General features: G+C 40.7%; 1 protein-coding gene across 4 annotated transcripts in view; it reads right to left on the bottom strand.

Annotated features, from left to right (window-relative positions):
* The window catches only part of TEX26 (testis expressed 26), a 30,440-nt gene extending 13,576 nt beyond the window's left edge, over positions 1-16,864 (bottom strand). The window contains exons 1-5 of one of the 4 annotated variants that reach the window (XM_077868199.1): positions 16,616-16,864; positions 15,537-15,590; positions 11,802-11,883; positions 6,895-7,060; positions 956-1,112 (exon numbers count right to left, since the gene is read on the bottom strand). In XM_077868199.1, coding sequence (XP_077724325.1) covers positions 956-1,112; positions 6,895-7,060; positions 11,802-11,883; positions 15,537-15,590; positions 16,616-16,676 — 520 coding nt within the window. In that variant the 5' untranslated portion in view covers positions 16,677-16,864. Of the gene's footprint in view, positions 1-955; positions 1,113-6,894; positions 7,061-9,674; positions 9,790-11,801; positions 11,884-15,061; positions 15,124-15,536; positions 15,591-16,615 lie in introns of all 4 variants that reach the window. The other 3 variants (XM_077868202.1, XM_077868201.1, XM_077868200.1) reach the window with 3 other exon arrangements.
* Positions 16,865-22,368: the final 5,504 nt, after the last annotated feature.

Here is a 22,368-nt window from a genome sequence, read left to right on the forward strand (position 1 = left end):
AAACCCACAAAATAACTAGTCTAGATTAGAGGATAATGATGGAGGGTGTCAGAAACATCTCTGGGAAAAATACTAGAAGTGGTAGAGTGTTTGAAACTGTGTTTTGAAAAAAATCTTGGTAAGTATGTGACAAAGTATTTGGAAAAGATTAGTGACAGGCACATCAAAAACTAAGGATGTGAAACAAAGTCAATTATTAACTCTAATAAGTACAAAACAAAACAAAAAAAAAGAAAGAAAAAGGAAAGGAAACAATCATAAAATACCACCTGGCTCAGCAGTGAATATTTACATAATCATATCATCACAATATAAACATTAGCAACTGAATTGAACAGAAATTGTAATATAATTATTGAGTGAATGGATGGAAGGGGTATAAGAAAGAGTTTCAGGAGAGCCAAATCCTCAACCACCATAATAGGAAATCAATAATAATACCTAAAATTGATGAATCAAAGGTAGTAGTTATATGCATATTATTTTAAAATATGGAGGATTACATAAGAAACAGATGAAACGATTGAATTGACTGCTAGTAGGGAATAGGGTTAAAGAACAGCTGTTATTTTGAAATAAGCCTTTATTTGATTTCTGTGTATGCATGCATTCGTTTAATGAAAGTTTTAATTTTTAAAAATAGCAATAATTGGAAACAGCATGTTTAACTTTACCTCTTCATCTTTGCCAGGCTCTTTTATATTCATTTTTCATGCCCAGGAAGCCTTTCCTGGTCCTTCCCCTCACTTTAGGTTACATGTTCTTCTGTGCGCACCCACAGCATTACCCACACGCTGCACCTTTTTATACTTGACTATTTTTGTTTGCTAAATTGCCTTTTTCTGAGTCTATACTGTGAGTTCCCTGATGGAAGAGACTGAATCTGTGCTGTTCACCACTACAACTCCACTGCACAACATATAACCAGAGAAAGGAGAAATATGAACACATTTACCTTTTGCTCTGTCCACAAAGTCTCTTCTAGTATTGGAAATAAACTGATTTGATATTGCCTTCTTAACCTCTTCTTCTGTAGCAGCGATTTTCCAAGGGAGGTAGCTCTTTATTGATGCTGCTGATTGACCTTGAGGTAGTGTCCAAAGAAAGAGGTCCTATCAATACAGACACAATTTTCAGGAAAATCCATATGGGTTCACCTAATGCAATGAAGACTATGTGTGCTTGTGTGTACATATTCTTCTGTATCCTTTACATCCAGATATCACACTGCAGTGTATACAGGAGCCTATTCCAACAGGAGCCATCAGTTTACCCAGCTGTAACACAGGTACTTCATAATTTCTTTGATTTTTCTTATGGAGACAAGAAAAAGTGATTGCAAAGTCCAAAGAGTTATACCTGCAACCAGAAATCTCCAGCTGAAACCAGAGAAGACCCATGTGAGTGCTAGCTCTAGCTGTAAGTGCCCAAGAAGCAGACAGCCACTGCTTCCCCTCAGAGCCCCAGGCTTCAAGAGATACCTGCCTCCCATGGAAAGGCCTCAGAATCAGCCTATAGGAGGCGGGAGGGCAGGTCCTCTCTCCTGCAAAGAAATTTTATGATTATGATGCTTGAAACCTCCAGCATCTCTCTCCATTTTTTCACTCTCTCATGACCTTATTTCCTATTTCCCTGAGAAAATTGAAGCCATCTGATGAGAACCTCCACACACGCAACCCACCATGCCACCACCCAGCTACCATACCCACACTCCCTTATGCTGTGATGGAAGTAGAGCAGCAGGTGCTCCTAGCAGGGCCCATGGGCCCTGGTGTGCCACAGGCCACACATTTAGTCTACTCTGGCACATGACCCCTACAATTTTCACTTCTCTCTTACAACTTCAATTTCTCCCTCTCTTTGGGATCATGGCCGTCAATATCCAAGCTTGCCTTCACTTCTCTTAAAAAGAAAACTCCCTCTTCACCCTACTTTCCCCTCTAATTATTAAGATATGTCTCAATTTGCCTTTATACTGCAATTCCCCAAAATAGTTACATATATTCCTTGTCCCCAAAATGTGTCTTTTAAGTGTCTTTAATCTTCAGGGTCCCTCTGCATCCTCTTCTTTCCCTTTAAATCCCTCTATTGAAGAAACCAAGACATTCAATGTGTAGAGGTTCCCACACTCTGGATTTTGTGGAATGCATACTCATTGTGTAGTTTAGCAAGTTTCTCTATTCCCTGTATTTCCTGCAATTGACAACTAGATCCGGAGACTGACTTACACTCAGAATACATCCGTCTGGCAAGACTATTTGGCAAGGAGGATTATAACATACAGCTGTTTCTCTTTGTGTGCTGTTACCAGCTGTTAATGCTTAATGTCTAGATTAATAGATGCAAAGGGGTGATATTCCAACTTTTTTTTCATTTATTTGCTAGAATATGTTTATAAAGACACATTTTCCCTCATCTATCATTTAGTTTACACACAAATGTGTTTATAAAGATACATTTTCCCTCATCTATCATTTAGTTTACCAGTGGCATAGTTCATATAAGGCAAGGGATAAAAGCTTGATCTTTTCCCCATTGTCAGTTTTTAAGATAATGAATTGGTTTCTTATCCTCTGAAAGTGTCCCCAACTTTTTAACAGAACTCACAGATTTAAGCATGTTTGATATATTTCAATCTATTGCATATATTATCCTTATAGACGCTCAAATTCTGGGCAGCCCAGGTGACTCAGCGGTTTAGCACCACCTTTAGCCCAGGGCATGATCCTGAAGACCTGGGATCAAGTCCCACATCCGGCTCCCTGCATGGAGCCTGCTTCTCCCTCTGCCTGTGTCTCTGCCTCTCTCTCTCTCTCTCTCTCTCTCTCTCTCTCTCTCTCCCTGTCTCTCATGAATAAATAAATAAAATCTTTAAAAAAAAAAAAAACCTCAAATTCTTTTTGGCCTGTGAGCAAAATTTCATTATAACTCTAGTAGTTTTTTAATGGATATTTTGCTCTGTGGCATGACAAGATGTTCCAGACTCATTTTGCACATTTCCCAATCCAAATCTGGAATTTAGCCAGTTCTCCAAGAAGCCCTCCATCTCACACTAATCAAGCATTCTTCCACCACAACAGCTCTTTCCAAGGCAACCAATGACCTCCATTCTGCTAAAGCCCATGGCCAATCTATCCTCATCTTCTTAAACCTGCTAGCAGCATTTCACACAATGGTCAGTCCTTTCTCTTCATTTTCTTCACTTAGCTTCCAGTACAACACACTCAGTTAGATTTTCTCCTTTACAACTGACTGCCCCTTCTCAGTCCATTTTGCTACTTCTTCCACTGGCCTCTTAATAGTGAAGTGCCCCAAGGTTCATTCCTTGAACCTCCTCTGTTTTCTAGCTTGATGACCTCATCCAGTCTCATTTTATTTCGAATACATGAATAACTCCTATACATCTTCAGCTTAGACGTCTCCCTCAACTCAGATCCCTATATCCAATGTCCTCCTGTAGATCTCCTGTTGGAATTTTACCAAGACACCTCTAACTTCACATTCCCGCACCTGAACTCCTGAGTGTCCTCTTCAGTCTTAAATATTCTACATTTTGTTAATGACCACTCTATCCTTACCACTGTTTAGACCTAAATCCCTGGAGTCATTCTTGGCCCATCTCTCTGCTCCCCATCTCACATTTTTTACATCAGAAAATCTTATTTACCTATAAAATATATTTAGAATCTGACCATTTCTCCCAACCATGCCTACCACCCTAGTCTGAGCCATCAGTGTTTATCTCCTGTACTATTGCAATAGCTTCCTAACCAGTATCTCGCCTTCCACCTCTACTCTCTTATACTCTACTCCTGACCAGAGCGATCCTGTTAAAGCATAATCATGTGACCCCTCTTCTCAAAATCCTGCAGTGGCTCCTCATATCTTTCAAAATAATAGTCACAGTCCATACAATGGCCTATAGTGCTCTACATGATTTATTCCCCCCACTTCAGCACACATCTATCCCTCTCCCCCTCCCAACCCTCCTCCTCTTTGTTTTCTGTTCTCACCTCCTCCTCCTTCTCATTGAACTCCAGCTACCAAAACTTCCTTGCAATTCCTTAAACATCAGACACACTTCTGCCTAAAGGCTTTGCCTTTGAAAGGATGAGAAGTTCTCACCAGAAATATCAGCATGGCTTTCTCTCTCACCTCCTTCAAATCTTAGTTTGAAGGTCACCATCTAAATGACTCCTCCCTAAATTATCCCACATAAAATTGCAGACCCTTACCCCATCCACTCCACTCTGGATCCCCCTTTCCCTGATCATTTTTTTCCCATAAAATTAACACTTTCTAACCTTTTATGGCACATTAAAGTTTGCCTGTGTGTTATATTTATTATCAGTTGTCTGTCTCCCCCTACAAACGTGTAAGCTCCACAAAGATAAGGGTTTTTTCCTGTTTTGTTCACGGCTACATCCCCAGGCTCAGAAGAGGGCTTGGCACATGCTGGGCACTCAATAAATATTGGCTGCTTAAACAAGTAAATAAAAAGGTAGTACAGATAACCAGTCACTGCCTGAAGGCTTTGCCCTCCCAGAACATTGCTAGGCCCAGGTAAATTGTTTTTTTTTTCCGGTATCCTGAACAGGAATTGCAGTCACCAGTGACCTCTGGTGGGATACTCCATGGATAGCAGAGATAATTTACATGATGATAGATTGCTCTATATCTCTTTCCCAGACATTTCAGATACCACATCCTTCAGGCTTTCCTTTAGGAATGCTCCTTTGTCTCCATTTACTGCTTCCTTCTTTACCCTACACCTCAAACCTACGGATTCCCCAGGACTTCATCAGGCACACCCATCTTTATCCTCTACATGCTCTCCCTGGTAGTGCTAGTCTTCTGAGGGCCCTCCTATATATGTAAGCCCTGCAAGCAAAAGGTGCCAGTGAACAGAATCAGCTGCAGAGTCCTGTAGTCACTGATTAAACACTGACCCACCTCCAGCCCATTTTCCACCTGACTGTCCACACTGGGATGCATCACAATTGCCACCCATATATATCAGCCGGCCGTTGTTTCCCACCACCCTTTCCTTGAAGGAGCTCCAAACCACTAGTCTACACTTTAACTCCCAGGGCAACTGTTCTTTAGAGGCAGATCCTCTCTCTTAGCAAAGAAGGTGCACCTTGCTAGCCTCATCCTAGGTCAGGCCCTGAGTCACAGCCAAAACCATTCAACAAAAACAAATAAGTAGCAGGTAGAGAGGGTGCAGCAGAGTAAACAAGGCAGCACACGCTCAACGCAGGTCGCAGGTCAAGGGGAAGGGCATTTAGGTGCTGGAGCTGCCGCCACCTGGTGTGTAACCCTCATTGGTTGAAAGTGCACAAGGCAGTCTGCCCCGCTACCACTCATTGGCCGAGAATGCACAGGACGCCCTACCACTTGAGCTCTCTTTGGCTGAGAGCCTTCAACAACACCTAAATGGAAAATAAATGCTTTGTGTGTATGTGTGGATATAACACATACATAGTATAATATTGTAACTGACTGCTTTACATAATTTTAAAATCTTAAGGCAAATATTTAAGAGGTAAACTCATTAAAATAAATGGAAGCATGAGGAACCAAATTAAATCGGGTATGTGTTTATGTTCTAATTACTCCCAAGTCTACATCTATAGCTCTCCTCTTCCACACAAACTCCAGACCTACATACTCAACTGCCTGTTGGACATGTTTTCAACCAACATGTCTTTAACTGAACTCACATTTCCCCCATGCCCTTTCACACCAAACCTGGTCCTAACCCATGTTCCAGCTCAGCAAACAGCTGCAGCATACACCCAGCCATCCAAGTCAAAAACAGAAACTCCATCCTTCATTCTTTCCTCTTCCTTGTGTTTTATATATTTTCAGTCACCAAATCCTGCCCATTCTACCACTTTAGTGTCTACTGAATGCATCCAGGTGGCTCCATCCCACATGGCACCATACCAAGGGGGTAGCCAAGTAAATGAAACCCTTTACTATAACTGAATATTGCTTTCTATGGTGGGAGAAGGGTACGGAAGTCAGAGGGAATATTAGTTGCTTCCATCTGGAGGAGAAGGGAATTAGAGATAGCTGCACCTTGAGGAATGTCTGAATTTCCTTGGGACAGGAGAAGGGATTCCAGACAGAGTAAACAAAATGACAAAAGATCTGGTAGCTGGAGAACACATAATACCAAACACAAATATTTGTGAGCACCAGCATTATTGACAATATAGCCAAAAGCTGGAAACAGCCCAAATGTCCACCAATAGATAAATGAAAGAACAAAATGTGGTATACACATACAATAGAATATTCTTCAACCATAAAATGGAGCCATAAAAAGAAATGAAGTACTGATAGATACTACAATGTGAATGAACATTGAAAGGATTATACTAAGTGAAGAAGTCAGACACGAAAGGTCACATATTGTATGATTCCTCATAAAAAAATATCCAGAATAGGTAATCCATAGAGCTAGAAAGCAGATTGGTAATTATCAGAGGCTAAGGAAGAGGAAAGCAGGATGTAATTTCTTAATGGGTGTGGAGTTTCCTTTTGGGATGATGAAAATGTTTTGGGATGAGATAAAGGTGGTCGTTCCAGAACATTATGAATGTACTAATTGTCAATGAATTCTTTATGTTACAATGGCTAATGTTATGCCCCATGAATTTAATTTCAATTTTTAAAAGTCTTTTTAAAATTTTGGAGGATAAGGGAGAAGTGGTTACAAATAAATGTGAGAAGGTGGGCAAAAGTAGTATAAGAAGGACCATAAGTATAGATGAAACATTTGGGGACATATTCAAATTCTCATTCTGTATGGATTACTGATACTGTATTAAATTCTTTTTTTTTGATACTGTATTAAATTCAATGGATATGTAGATATTATCTTACTTGACTGGGGTGAAATTTGTGGCTCCTGGTTCTTCTTGAAGTCCCTGTTTTGATCAAATCTTCTTTAGAAGGAAATTTCCAAACATACTCATCATTGTACTGTGTCTGATTGGGAATAGGATCACTAAGGGAATATGTATATCCTAGTCTTCTGATACTTTTTTGGCTACAAGAAAAGACAGTGAAAATCAGAATGAGGGGTTAAATACCAAATCTTACAGCAGTACACATGTCAAATAATTTAGCTTGTTACATTTTTTTTTTAAGATTGGTTAGTTTAAGACTTTATGCCAGAAATCACTTAACTTCCAGATTCCCTTGAAAAAAACAATTTTGTGTCTTAGGATGGCTCTTAACAAAAATATGGGAGACCTAAAATGGAATTTAAAAGAACAACCATCTGAAGTTCATTAATTCACTTAATTTTTTAAAATGCTTGTACTCTCCTGTATAAACAGTATTTCAATGTAATCAAATACTTGGTGAAGAAATGTTTCTCTCTATGGAAGTATTCCAGTTAATTAAAGGAAGATACATAAGAACTGAGATACCACTAGTTTGCAAGGCCCTAATAAAACCATGCATCCAGGCAATGATCACCAGTTCCTACTCACAGTCCAAGAAGAGAGTCCACCAGCTATTATGTGCCCTGGATGGACATACACAAAACCTATTAATATTTTTGTCAAAATACCAAACTTGAATCACATGAATTTGGAATATTAGATTACAGGAAATACAGGAAAAGAGAAATATTATTTAAAATATATATGGAAATAAAATAAAATAAAATATATATGGGAATATATGGGAAAGAAATATATATGGGAATGAAATCAGAAAAATCCAGAACAATTATCTGTTTCAAGAAAGAAATTCTTAGGGGAAAAAAAAAAGGAGAATCTATAGATTAAATGAGGTTAAAAAATATAATGACCAAGTGCAATGTGTAGAATTTATTTGGATTTAATTTCTAACTGACTAATTATTTCTTTTTAATTATGAGACATTAGTGGGAAATTTGATTGCTGACTGACCATTTGATATTAAGAAACTATTCCTTTTTTAGCTGAGACAGTGGTATTGTTGCATATCTTTAAAGAGTCCTTTTCTTTTAGATACACATAAAAATAATATTTAGAATTAAAATGATATGATGCCTGGAATTTGCTTCAACATTACCCAGCGGGAAGGCTGGGTGGAAGATATATATAAAAAGTGTCCATGTGTTGATTATGGCAGCTGGATAATAGCTAGGGATTCATTGCATATTCTTTTGTGTATGTCTAAAATGTTTCATATTGGCTTTTTTTTTTTAAAGAAGCCTGGGTTAAACTCAGGTACTGTCTATAAGAAACCAAACATCTAGAAAGTGGGATACATCTGGATGATGGACTATTTTACTTGTCATTCAGATGTGTAGGTTCAGCTAAAGTAATCAAAGGCACATGAAGATTTTCCAAAGGCAACACAGTACAAATAAAATCGCTTTAAGGGAATTGATTTTCAGATCTCCACCCCTCAATGTACTCTTTCTTAATGCGCCTCTGCCTGAGAACAAACCTCCAGATCTCCACAGGTGTTTTCTATCCCACACCTTTCACCCTTCCGCACATCATGATAGGATCTTACATCAGTGCAAGACACCTCTGGGTATAAGCCTCTGAGGTCAAGAAGGTTGCCTCATGAAGAGAAACTGTTAGTGGTTCCAAGGAAGGAACCTTGTAATCCAAATTCCATACCCCTATCTCCTGCTTGCCTCTGGAGGTCTGAGAGGGTGAGGAGGGGCAGGTAAAAGGGAGGGGGATGCCATATTTTAACCAGGGCATGTGGTCTATGTGGGATGTCCTGAATTTAGGTATGCTGTAGAGTGCTATAGCTAAGAGCAATGTCTAGTTTTTCATTTCCTAACAATTACAGAATGTTCAGCTCCCTTTAGGGAGAAGCATCTGAGAAGAGAACAGGGAATATAGAGTGCTTCAAAATGGCCCTTTCCCCCACATATTTAAAATTAAACATTTTTCCAGCTTAAAAAAAATCCCTAGGACATGTCACTCACTAGAAAGAAAGCATCTCTGAATAGGTAAAGCAGTACAGGGTGGTAATGCTGATTCTTTTGAACACAACCAGAATCTTTTCTGGGACCAGAAAAAGACTACCAGATTCATAAAGACTCACTGGATAAAACTGGTACATAAAAATGTTATTTTTTTCCTTCAGATTTTGTATTCCTCATTCAATAAGGTACTTAAGTCTCATTTTTTTAACCCAAACATATTATGAAATATTTACTCTAATACAGCCAGTCCTCATTTTATTTTATATTGTAAAATATGTAACAATACATGGAAGTAATATGCTGACTTGCCAGACCAATTCATTTTCAGCATGTAGAACTTTCTCTTTCATTAAGTGCATAACACATGTTTGATTTGTATCTATAAGGGAAGATAGATGTTACCTGAATCTATTGTGGCAATCATTTCACAATGTATGTAAACCAAACATCATACCATATGCCTTAAACTTATATGTTGTGATGCATGTTAATTATTCCTTAATAAAACTGGGAAAAAATATTAAACAAGTTTCTTCCAAGTGAAAGAGTAACTGATGTAATTGAATAGTCATTTGTTAAGACGTAGCTTTTCAGTATACTTCTCAGAAAATGAGTTAGCAAATAACTCAGTAACTGGATGACATATCATCTAATTATTTGCTTTCAATAAAATCAAAAGAGTACCCAACCAAGTTGTCAGCTGCTCAATCATAAAAATCACCTTGTAATTTTTGGCATATAACTCAGAAAGAGTTCAAAGTCTTGAATGACAATCCCACACTTAACTCCTTTCATTCACAGTTCCTCATGTGAACAAGATTGCTCAACAGTAGCATCTATAAATTGAAAAATAAACACCAGAAGCAGAAAAAAAATTGATGCTGAATGCAGTCTCGTTCCAAAAATAATAACACTTAAAACTGGATACATAAATTAATTTCAAACAGAACAGTCACATTTATCTCTTTAAGATGCAATTTCAAAAAATTTACTTTCTGTGTTTAGTAATTATTAACATTTGTAATGTATTTATTGCTTTGAGCAATCATGTACTAAAAATAATTGTGATAACTCAATACTTAGGGTCACGTAACATGTTTAAAAATTAATTTCAATTAATATACTAAAAGAATTTCAACAAAGTATAATGGAGTGATCAATAAATTGCTTTCAAACAAAATATATTACAGCAGATTAAAATTCTTTGGAGGAAGTGGAGTGGAATAAGAGAGTTCAAGAAGCAAAGGGAATGAAATAAATGGCTTATTAAAGAAGGTGCGTATTTTTCAAAAAGATCATACCAACTATCAATTTGTTAAAGTGTTTAGATTACCCATTGGCTATATTTTGTTTCTGCTGACTTCATAGTTTCATTTTAAAATGTCAATCTTTTAGGATGGGCTATGCATTTTCTCTCTCACAATTATTTTACAATGAAAACTTTTCTGTGAACTTAAAAAAATATGCGAATTTGAAGACCACTGACCTAGACTCCATTAGGACCCATTTGTTTTTGGAATTTTTCCCAAATGTTTCTTCTTGAGACAACTGTTACTGACTGGGAAGCTGGCATGATCATTCCCGTCAGATGATAAATCTCCCAGTTAGGGGACATAATGTAACTCAGTGGGATAGACAGTAACTCAGATATCAAGAGTCTTGCAGGCTTGTCGTTTTTGAAAGTCTATCAGATATATACTGAGAAAAAAATTAATGAAAAATTCGGAGTAATTTCTTGGTGCTAGTCACTGTACTAGTGCTTTCATTCCATCCTTAGAAAAACCCCTAAGGCAGGGATCATCATTCCCACTTCGCCAACCATAAAACTGAGCCACGGATGGCTTGTAACCTGCTGAAGGTAGCAGCGATCATAGCAGGTAGAGCAGGGGAGCAGAGGGTAGAATCGACTTCTGCTGTACTCTTCAGCCGTGCTCTCGCCCTTACGCCATTTGGCTTCTCAATAATTTGGACTTTTTTTAAAAAGATTTTTTATTTATGTATTCATGAGAAAACGCACAGAGACAGACGGAAGAGACATAGGCAAGAGAGAAGCAGGGAGCCCTATGCAGGACTCGATCCCAGCACTCTGGGGTCAGCCCTGAGCCGAAGGCAGATGCTCAACCACTGAGCCATCCAAGCATCCCAGCAACTTGAACTTTTAAGGTGAAAAGATCCTCTTTGTGGGAAACACTTCACAGAGGAAACACAGGCAGGCAGAAGGCTCTCCATGCTGGTTTCCCACCCACCACGGATGCAATGAACAATGATAGGGCTTTCCTGATCTCACTCTTCCTCACCCACCAATGAGTTTAAAGAGGCGGCTGATGGATAGAAATTCTCAACACTCACAATTCAGGTGGAAATGGAGCTGTTGCAAGCCATTTTAGGAAACAGTAAGTGGAGCAGTGAAGGTAAGGGTAAGTACTGGTGGCCCTCCAGCTTCCAAGACCAATGTTGGTGATGGAAGTGCTAACAATTCTTCATTCAGCCACTTATTCAATTGTCATTGCCTGCCTACTCTATACCAGATAATGGATTTGATTCCTACTCCATGTTCAGGTAGCACAATTCAGTTAACCTATATACTGGCTCTATCATAAAGCATGACCTGCATCAACTTTATGAAGATTCCATGTGTTCCCTTCCTTAGTTCTCCTGTAAGAGGTCTGGATACTGTCTTAAGAAGGGAAGCCTGTCTGGTGCTTGGAGGAGCACTGTGCACTGTACCTCAGTGCATTTTCATAAGCCTTCTCTGATTACTCTTTGTCTTGGTTTTAGACTCTGAATAATAGAATACAGGTGAACAGTTTAAGGTGTGCACATCAACCTGACATAAATCAAGATCTACCGAATTAGAGCAGGAACCGCTCCTGTCTTGGGCGTGAATGCAGTCCTCATGGTGGTGGCATAGGAATCCCAGGTGGCATCACCTGTCAAAAGTATGACAAAACAGTTTGAAATGTGTCAGACCAGAAAAGTTCCATCATATGTTGTTTTAATAATTAAAATAATTTGGAACGCCTGGGTGGCTCAGCGGTTTAGCGTCTGCCTTCCACCCAGGGCGTGATCCTGGAGTCCCGGGATCGAGTCCCAAAATCGGGCTCCCTCAAGGAGCCTGCTTCTCCCTCTGCCAGTGTGTCTGCCTCTCTATCTCTCTGTGTCTCTCATAAATAAATAAAATCTTTTAAAAAAATAATAATAATAATTAAAATAACTTTTCAAGAGAAAAAATATTTTTTGATAATAATTTAAAGTCTAAAGAAATAAAGACCAATTTGCAGCCTCTTGTAGGAAAGAGGAAAGCTCAGGTGAATTATCTAAATAAAAATAGGTCCATTGTTTTTCCTGAGAATTCATACAGGCTATTTTAAAGAGTTCACACAACACATAAAAATATGAAACAGAAAGTCTGAGGTGCCCTTGGGTGCAGCCTGGCAGCTGGACCTGCTCATCCATGACTGTCTCCCCACGGCCTTTTCACTGGTCGAGATTCACCTCCACTAGCTTCCCCAGTCTAACAAAAGTCTAGCCCCTGAATGCTACACTTGGGGCCTCTGCTTACACACACTTTGGGGGCCCACGCCCTGATCCCATTCTGTGAGAAATGACATTATGCTCTGATGTCACTGCTTTTAGTGGGAGTCACTTCATGCTTTCAAGCATTTTGTTCCAATGGCAGAATTAAATGTTCTTTGTTCAGAGAATTCCAAGTATGGACAAGTAAGTGGGAAGAAATTGGGAGGCAGTGCTGTTCTTAAAAGAAACCTTCACTTAACCTGATTTGAACCTCGGCATATGTCTCTTGCAAGGATCAGGAAGGGTCCTCTGCATAGACACCACACATAATTTCAGCCTCTTCTTCCTAAAGCAAAGGATACTAACCCCATCCAGATCAATGTCCTGTTAGGCCCAAATATGCCTAAAAAACCCTGGCAATACAGCTTCCAGGTAACATCTCCCAATTCTCCCAATCCATCACATGGGCAAACCAGACTATGGCTTGGGTGTCCCTCCTCTGGATGTTCCTGCCTACGGCCTTTCCCCTTTCTGAGGACAGTCTGGGGGCTGGCAGCTGGCAGCCTCCTTTTGCTGAGATCCTATTCCAGAAGGCATCAGGTGCAGGAGGGGCCATGCCCAGCTGCTTCTAGGATCTGAGACCAAGTGTACCTCCTTCTCCCTAACTCTAACCCACTTGGATGACTAAAATGATGACATGTGCAATTTCCAGTAGCTCTTTCTACAATTTTTTGTTTAATGACTTTTCTTACTAGATGTCAGGTCAGTGTCTATGCTTCATATTTCCATTGACAAAGCTTCTGAAAATAAAATGTTATTCTAATTAATCCTCTTTCAGGTGCCTGGGTGGCTCAGTCCGTTAAGCACCTGCCTTCAGCTCAGGTTATGATGCTGGGGGTCTTAGGATCAAGCCCTGCATGAGGCTCCCTGCTCAACAGCGAGTCTACTTGTCCCTCTTCCTCTGCCCCTCCCCACATTTGTGCTCTCTCTCTCTCTCTCAAATAAATAAATAAAGTCTTTTTAAAAAGTAGAACAAATCCTCTTCATTAACAGAAATAACTTAAAAATCTATAATCATAATATTTTAAACATCTATTTCCAGCGTGTCCCCCTGCTCCCTTTTGTATTTATTCCTGGTAAGTATCTCAGTGTTTCTCCCTATAACTCTGTGTCCACCTCTCCTAGGATTCTGTCTTCCTATTTCTACCTTCTCTCATTTTCTGTCCATTCTATAGTCAAGTCCTACATCACTCCCATGGATGAACCCCTCTGCTAGGCCCTAGGACATACAGACCCTGTTCTGGACTTAGGGAACTCACAGGTGAGTAGAGGGGATGACAAATATCCAATGAGCACAAGCTTATAGATGTACTGCTGTGCTGTGTGCCATAGGATATTTCTAAGGAGGGTGTAATTCTTTCTGGTTGGATGAGAGAAAGGACACTGAAGGTGGGTCCAGGAGGTACTTCATAGAATAGGTGGTGTCTGAGCCAGGACTTAAAGAGGGAGTGTGAGGGATGCTTGGGTGGCTCAGTGGTTGAGCATCTGCCGTTAGCTCAGGTCATCATCCTGGAATCCCGAGATTGAGTCCTGCATTGGGTTTCCTGCAGGGATCCTGCTTCTCCTTCTGCCTATGTCTCTCATGAATAAAGATATAAATAAAATCTTAAAAAAAAAAGTGGGAGTTTGACAGTAACCACAGGAGGACACAGAGTGAAACATTTTTCAGACAAAGTGCCATGACATATAAAAGTCTGAGACACAGCAAATGGTCCAGGTGAGGAAGGCGGAGGAAGTGGCCAATGACAGGTCAGTGATGCCTGGTTAGCCCTGCTATACCCTCGTGCTTTATCACCCCTGGAGGTATTCACAATTATGAAAATTTATTATGAGGTTTTGAAAATATTATAAAACAGTAGCTAGCATGTGCATATTACATTACACTTTACAAAGTGTTTCCATGTATGGAATTTCATTTTAGCTTCACAACAGCCCAATAGATGGGCAGGTATAAACAGTACCTGATTGTTCTAAGTTTGCCTTGTATTTGGGAGGACTAAAGGGGATGGTAAATTCAAGCATTTTTAGTAGGTTGAAAGGGGACCCAAAAGATAAATCTACATCCAAACGCCAGAGCCTGTGAATGGTACCAAATAAGGGGCCGTTGCAGATACAGTTAAGGATCTTGAGATGAGGAGATCATGCTGGATTATCAGTGGTGCCTAAATGCAATTTCACCCCCCTTAGGAGAGGCAGAGGGAGATTTCACACAGAAGAGCAGGTGATGTGACCACAGAGACTCAGGCTGCAGTGATGGGCCCCAGGTCAGGAACGCTGACAGCTCCCAGAAGTTGCAAGAGGCAAGGAAGGATCCTGCCCCAGAACTACCGCTGAGAGTGCAGCCATGTCAGCACCTTGATTTTGACCTTTTGGTCCCAGAATGTGAGACAATAAATGTCCTTTGTTTCAAGCCACCGGTTCACGGTTATCCATGATGGTCCTTCAAACTGACACAGCAATTATAAGCCCATATACAATAATAGTTCGATTACTATATAGCAAGTAGCCCAGGATAGTTATTGTCAACCTCACCTTATTTTTGGACCAAAGCTGGGCAGTGACACATCAGTCCCACCTTTTGGAGCATGACATTTCTAGCAGTGGAAGAAAGAGTGGCACTCTATTAGAGCCCCAAGACTAGGCATGGAGAGTCAAACTTCCCCACTAGAAGAGGAACTTTGGGGGCAAAATCAATAAGTCTTACTAATCAAAGTGGGGCATCAGTGAAGCTGCTCTCCTTTTTACCTTGAGCAGCTGGCATCTTCCTAACTGATCCTGCAAAGTCTAGGAGAACAAGGGGTGGAACTTTGTATATATTAGCCCTCTGTGACATCCAAATGAACTATCTGGTAGGCAGTTGGATACTTCGGTATGAAAATGAAGAAGAGAGAGTGTGACATAAGATTAGGAAGCCATTGGCACGTTCCAGTAGACTTGAAGCCCTTGGTAGGACATGGCCACTGCACAGAAGATGTAAATCAAAAAGGATAGATCTTGGAGGACTCACATTCCCCAGACGAGAAGGCGGAGAAGAGACAGTGAAAGATACCAAGACAGGTGGCTGGAAAGAGAGGAGGAGATTCAAACAGAATGCAGTGGGGAAACCCTGGGGAGGAGGTTCTCCCTATCTCTCTTCTTTGCCTTGTCATCATACAGAAACAGTGTTTTCAATATTTTTTGTGCGAATTAAGTATTTTAATTTTCCATCTTTAATTTACAAAGAGATCAACAGAATGAAAATATGCATTTCATTCTGGTGGGTCTGCAATTCTAGAGACTTTGCAGTTGAACGGTTCCCACTGCTCTGTAGCCACCACAGAACCACAATTACCCAGCTGGAGGGCTGCGGTGGGTTATTACTGCCATGAGAAAGGCCAGGATGGAGCTGACTACACAGTAATCATGCCACTAGCATCACAGTTAGAACGGCTCTCCCTCCACTAACACAAAAAGCTGACTTTGTAAACCTGCTGCATTTGCATGCAAAATTAGCATTAAAAGCTCTACCTCAGTTAAATACAAAATCACTTTGAAAAAAATCAGCAAAGGTTGGATAGAAGTGGCAGCTGAATGCCTAGTTTCCAGCCTCTGCTACAGCTACGTGGGGGGATGCTACTTCCGCAGATCCGCTTAGGAGCCCCTGCATTCTGCATCTCCAGTTTTCTGGGCTGTTCTCTAAATCCTGGATGGGGATCAGATCTCTGCTGGATCTGCTGTCTTCAGAGCATCTGACCTCTGTACCTTGTTTGTCTTTGACCTTGTTCTCCTGGAAATGCACTATTCCCTCCTTTCTCCTATCCCTTCCTAGGCACGTTGCGGGGTGTTTAAAAACACCTGAGCGGTTCAGGGAGAGGTTCTGCAGAAATGCAGCGAAGGGCTGTAAAGGACAAGTCATGAACATCTCATGCTCTCTGACTCCCAGACCCTCCATGAATGGAGTCCCGCCCATAAGAGGGAGGCCAGGAGCCTTGCAGACCAAAGCAGCCTTTGCTCTAGTGCACCCCCTTCCCAGGAAAAAGCCCGCCGTCCCCCCACCCCCCCCGCCGCTCCCCCGCCCCTCGCAGCCCGCAGGGTCCACAGCCTTACTTGGCTGCCTCTTGAAGCGGTCTTGAGAGGCGCTCGCGGCCTCGGGCCCAGGCAATGCCATTCTTGCTCAAAAGAAGCCCTAGCGGCGCCCTCTGCCCCTGCTGGACTGGGTGCTCTGGGCAGCAGCTCGGGGCTGCTTTGTGACGCGTCGCTATGGAGACGCGGGTCACTCGCCGCAGCTCAGCGGGGGGCCGACAGGTGCGGGAGGCGCCGGCGCGCTCCACCAGGCAGGCTGGAGACCGGGTGCTGGAGACCTGGAAGCAGAGTTGTGCTTCCAGGAATATGGATACTTCCTTCCTTCCGCGTATTCCTGTAGTTCTTGCAACGAGCTTTCCTGTGCATTGTCTTGTATATCTGGGGAGAAGAGCATAAAGACAAGTGTTGAAGAGAAAGTCATATTGTCAGATTTGCAATTGCAAATTTTCATCTGTTCCTAACTTTCAACTTAAGTGACTGTGGGCAGAGTTGTCTAGATCTTTGCATTAAGTAGGAAACAAGAGTGGGCAGGGTTGTGTGTGACACCTTTCCCCTCACCAGGGGAGGTTTCTGGCACAAACCGTTGTGTTTTGTGATTGTCAATTTAATTGTTCAATTCCCACAGACTGAACTGTCTCTCACCGCCCCTCCCCCTCCGCCTCTGAGTGTGTCATAGTTTTTCCAGAATGTGGAGGGTTTCTATCTTCGTATTCTTGACAAGAATCTTGGTAGTTTGACACATAGTAGGTGCTTAGTAAAATTGAATGCCTCTAGGCTAGGACATAGCTATTAGCCACTTACCTGGGTGCAAAGAAAAGAGAGGAAGTACTCATTAGAGACGTTGGCAATATATTTGGAAAGCAATTTGCAACCATTCCTTCTCTGCAAAGGGGTTATTCGAAAGTAGGACCTAAGGTGAAGGTGTGACATTTTAAAAAAGGAGTTTATCAAAGGTCACAGAATACATATCAAAGTAAGCATCCCAAGTGTGTATGCAAGGCATTGCTTAAAAATTAAGAACTAAAGTAGAATTTTCTGAGAGGAGTCCTATCCATATAGTGGAACACATATAATGCATTTTTTGGACTCTCTAATTTTATAGTTATGAATGATAGTGGAACACTCAGAAGGTTTAGAGTTCTGTCAATGTTATTAAAAGGAATGAGTTTAAACGAGGATTTAGTAGTAGCATCTAAATGGGGGAAATAACACCCAATAACAGATTATGGTCTGAAAATGGCAGAGCTCATTAGGATAGCATAAGTTAAGAAAAAATAATTTTTTTTAATGAAACAGTGAGTCTTTAGAATGTTGAGAGTGAATTCTTATTAATATCTTATATTTGTCTCTTCTTAGGCAAGCTGAAAAATTGTGGCCCCACACACCCAATCGGGAGTTGGGAGATCTCTTTGTACTTTCTACCTGGGGGCCCTTGGGAATCAAGCAAATACTTCTCTGAGCCCCAATTTATCTATAAAACGAGTATACCAGTGCCCACCTCACCGGGCTGTAAAGATGAATAATTCTAACAATAATTTATAAATTATAAAGCCACATAAACCTAAGATATTGCTCTATTGTCTTATTTATTCTTTTTATAGCCTTTCCTTTCTGTTTCACAATGGATTTTTGGTACAAGTCCATTTTATTGTGAGCAGTATAGCACTATTCCTGCCTCTGAATTAGGGTTGCTTGAGGCAACCCCTTTCAATGATTAAGTTGACTTTTTTTCCTTTCTTCTTCCTCCCAACAAATACTGCACTGAAAATGAGCTGCATGATGTCATTGAGGGCAATGCCCTGGATATTGATGGGAGCTTGGGGAGCTGGCCCTAGCTCCTCCTAGTGCCTGTGCTGAGTTCTCAAGGATGCCTAGGAGCAAACCAAGAGAGGGAGAGCTGCCACCAGGTGGAGCAAAGGCCCAGGAGGCAGGGAACATGGGATTGCCACATTGGAAAGAGTGAAGGCAGAGCCTAGGAAACTGCAGCAAAAGGCCCTGCAGGCTGTGCTAGGAAGTTGGGCCTCCCCTGAGCAGTGGAGTGGGTTAAAGCAACAGAGTGAAGGGATCAGGTCAGAAGTTTATAGAGATCCCAGCCTCTTTTTCCAGGGAAAAGAGAAGCACAGTTATCCATACCACCTACCAGTGAAGGTTAATCATTCAGAAATTAAGACGTCCAGGTTACTAATATATGCCTTTTACAGAGTCTTGAATCGATCATCAAACAATTGAAAGTAGTCATAGTGAACGGGCTAAATGTTAAATGGTCGTCTCCAATTTAAAGTATTATAATAAATGTCTTTCTGTGTACATACACGCACAAACACATGCATGCTGCAGGAATGTGATGTGAAGGAGTAGCGACAGGTGGGTGGGAGACGGAGGGGACGGCAAGGATAGAACTACCCAGCTTTTGGCTGTGAAGGAGAAGGGAGTCTCCGGCTGGAGGAGAGAGAATGGGTCAGGAGAGGGAGTGGGTAAGGTTAATATCCAAACAAAAGAGAAGTAACCAAGTTCACAGGCCATGGGGATGAAGCAGGGAGAGAGATGGGGCTTGCCACTGTGGAAAAAGCCGATGGGACCTAGACTTGGAGAAGACAGACATGCTTCTCCTCAAACTGGGCATGCCCACCAACACCTGGGCATCTCGAGAGCACAGATTCTGACTCAATTGGTCTGGAAGGGCCTGAGATTCTCCTTTTCTAACAAGATGCCTAGGAGATTCATAAAGTTTGAGATGGACAGATCCAGAGCCTTGTCCTAGGACGAGCAGAATCTGCATCACCCAGATTGTTAGAACACAGACCTGATGACTCAGAGTCTGCAGCTTTAGCAAGACCTCCAAGAAGGTCCTAGACATAATCAAGTTGGCGAAGCTGTGCTCCAGGAACTATCATAGGCCAAGGTGTCTCCTGAATGAGAAGGAATATAAAAAATTAGTTGATGGGAGAATTCAAAGAGCAAGCCAACAAAGGATGTGTAAAAGATTCAGCAGCAGAAGACTTGCTTCCAAGAGCCCTGGAGAGGGCTCCTGAGTGGCTCAGTGGTTGAGCATCTGCCTTTGGCTCAGGTCGTGAGCCTGGGGTCCTGGGATCCAGTCCCATATCAGGTTCCCCAAAGGGAGCCTGCTTCTCCCCCTGCCTACGTCTCTGCCTCTTTCTGTGCGTCTCTCATGAATAAATAAAATCTTTAAAGGAAAAAAAAAAAGCCCACGAGAGGCCACAGGTGATCTCCTGTGTACTTTGGATATGGGTGTACTGAATGAAGTTTCTCCAGCTTACTGCATTTGGGCAAAAGTTTTTCTACTACTAAGTGTATGCAGTGCTTTTATTCAAAGATCTTCATGTTAAAAGAAAAAAAAGGAACCAAAAAAAGCATGTTGCTTCTTCTCCTTTGTTTTAGCTGATTGATTCATTCATTAAACATTTTCTCAATTTCTGTGATGGAATCTGTATTATTCGGGGTTCTCTAGGGAGACACACAATAGAGTCTGTGTATGTGTATGTAGAGGGAGAGTGAGAGGAAAGACTTATTTCATTCTAAGGAGTTGGCTCGCACAGTTGTGCAGCCTTACAAGTCCAAAATCTGCAAAGGAAGCCAGTATGTAGGAGGCCAGGGCAGGATGGACATTGCAGTTCATGTTTGAAGGCCACCTGTGCAGAATCCTCTCTTGTTCAGAGGAGGTCAGTCTTTTGTTCTATTCAGGCCTTCAATTGATCTAAGAGGCCCTCTGACATTGTAGAGGACAGTTCTTCCCTTCTTAAAGCCCACCAATTTAAATATTGGACTCATCCAAAAATACTCTCCTAGAAATACCAAGAATAATGTTTGGACACCATGGCCCAGACACATTGGCACATAAAATTAGTCATGATGGACCCAGATCTTTTTGAAGTCAACTAATTCATATCTGCCACTCAGAGGGGTTGTTGTTAAGTAGTCAAGAATGATTGCCATCCTTTTATTGAAAGCTCAAGAAAAGAAAATTCTACAATGTTTTCTATTGTATTAGGACAGTCCAATCTAATGGGGCAGATTCTAAGTACTGCTTCTAATATGCCACTCACTAAACTTACTTGCATTTTATCCAAACAAAGCCATAGCAGCAAGTTCAGACTGCTGATTCCGTCAAACCTTGTCAATCCAGTACAAATGTCACCTTACTTCTGAGCCAGCTCTGCCCTCCCTGGTTCTTCTGTGTTCCTCTTCTCTGAACTCTTGAGAGGTTAAGTGGGCCAGGCCAGCCATTGGGTAATTACTAATGCTTTACACTGTCTGTTCTTTCAAGTGTATTCAAGTAGTGAATATCAAGTGTGAACACTCCTTTTAAATCTGTTATACCAGCATTTACCCATCCAAATGAATGCTCTCTTCTTCAAAGCAATAATTTATTCTAATGACACTGCCATTGCTTAAAGCATTTTCGAAATTCTTTAGAAACTCCCTTCAGAACTAGATGCATATTCTTTTGAATTTCTTAAATAGGGGCATAACTTGGCTCTTTGAAGATAGATTGGGAATTTGAAACAGTAAAATGACATTCACATTCGAGCTGATAATTAAGGTAGGCAATCAAGTTGGGCAATGTTATCCTTTAGCCAAAAATCAAACTATAACTATGAGGTAATGAGAAAAAAAAATCTCCCTCATTCTACAGATGTCTGGATTTGCATTCTTGTTGGAATAAATTAATAGCCTCCAAGGTGACTCTTGTACTGAGGGCTTCAGTAAATCAATCACTTGAATAAATCAATCCTCATATATTGGTTTTAAAACTAAGTTTTATAGTTTCATGTTATTAATTTTACATCCAAAACTGTATCCTAAGTGTTTTAGATGTTCTCTTTTTAGAACTTCTCTCCTAGCACTCATTTTATAATTATTCTTAGCTTACACACCTATCTTCTAAGACTGGATGCTCCTTGAAAGCAGGGGCCGTACTTTAAATATCTTTCTGTCCCAGACCCACCTGAGTGCACTGCACAGAGCAGGCACTCAATCATTCTGCTGAATGAGTTGAATGAATGGATGAACTGAATAAATGAATGAATTGCTTAGATCATTGTTGTCCCATAGATTTGCATGGATCTTAGATCTTCAAAATATCTGAATTGGGCTGCAATTATATCCAGATTGAAGCCTCCTTTACCCAGAAAGATCTGTCCCCATATACTTTTCACCAATTTTAAAGATTGCTCAGTATCACTTCTTCGTGACACATGTTAACAAATACATCAGCACAGTGTATATTCCCTTAGAAGCAGTTCATAAAACTGCTGAGTGAATACTGAATGAGTGAATGTATTCAGTGAAAATTGCTTTTAATTCAATGAAAAAAAGTTTTTAATTATGAAAGTAACCTTCCAGATCTTTAGTCCATTCCGGAGTGATTACTGACAGTTTTTCCTCAGTTCAACTACTTCCAAAAAAATCTTCTTTGTGATCAGAGTCTCTATTTCCTTGGGGAAGCATTTAATATTTGATATCCACCTAAGGTTTGTTTGCACTGTTATAAAACTTATTTTATTATGAATACCTTTCATTTTGCACTAAGTTGAATAACAAATGCTTAGCCTCTTCTTTTTTAAGGAACTTTTTTCCTTTTGTGAAAGATCATGATCGAATTATTTTTCTTTTCTCCAAATGCTTCTTAGACCCATTCTTCAAAAAGCTCTTCTGGAGAAAGTAGCTGTGAAAACTCAATTCTTATTATAATTTAGTAAGTTATAAGGCAAATAAACCACCTGCAAAGCACAATGGAAAGATCACACATACACAAA

The sequence above is a fragment of the Canis aureus genome, chromosome 24, assembly GCF_053574225.1.
Source record: "Canis aureus isolate CA01 chromosome 24, VMU_Caureus_v.1.0, whole genome shotgun sequence".
NCBI lineage: Eukaryota > Metazoa > Chordata > Mammalia > Carnivora > Canidae > Canis > Canis aureus.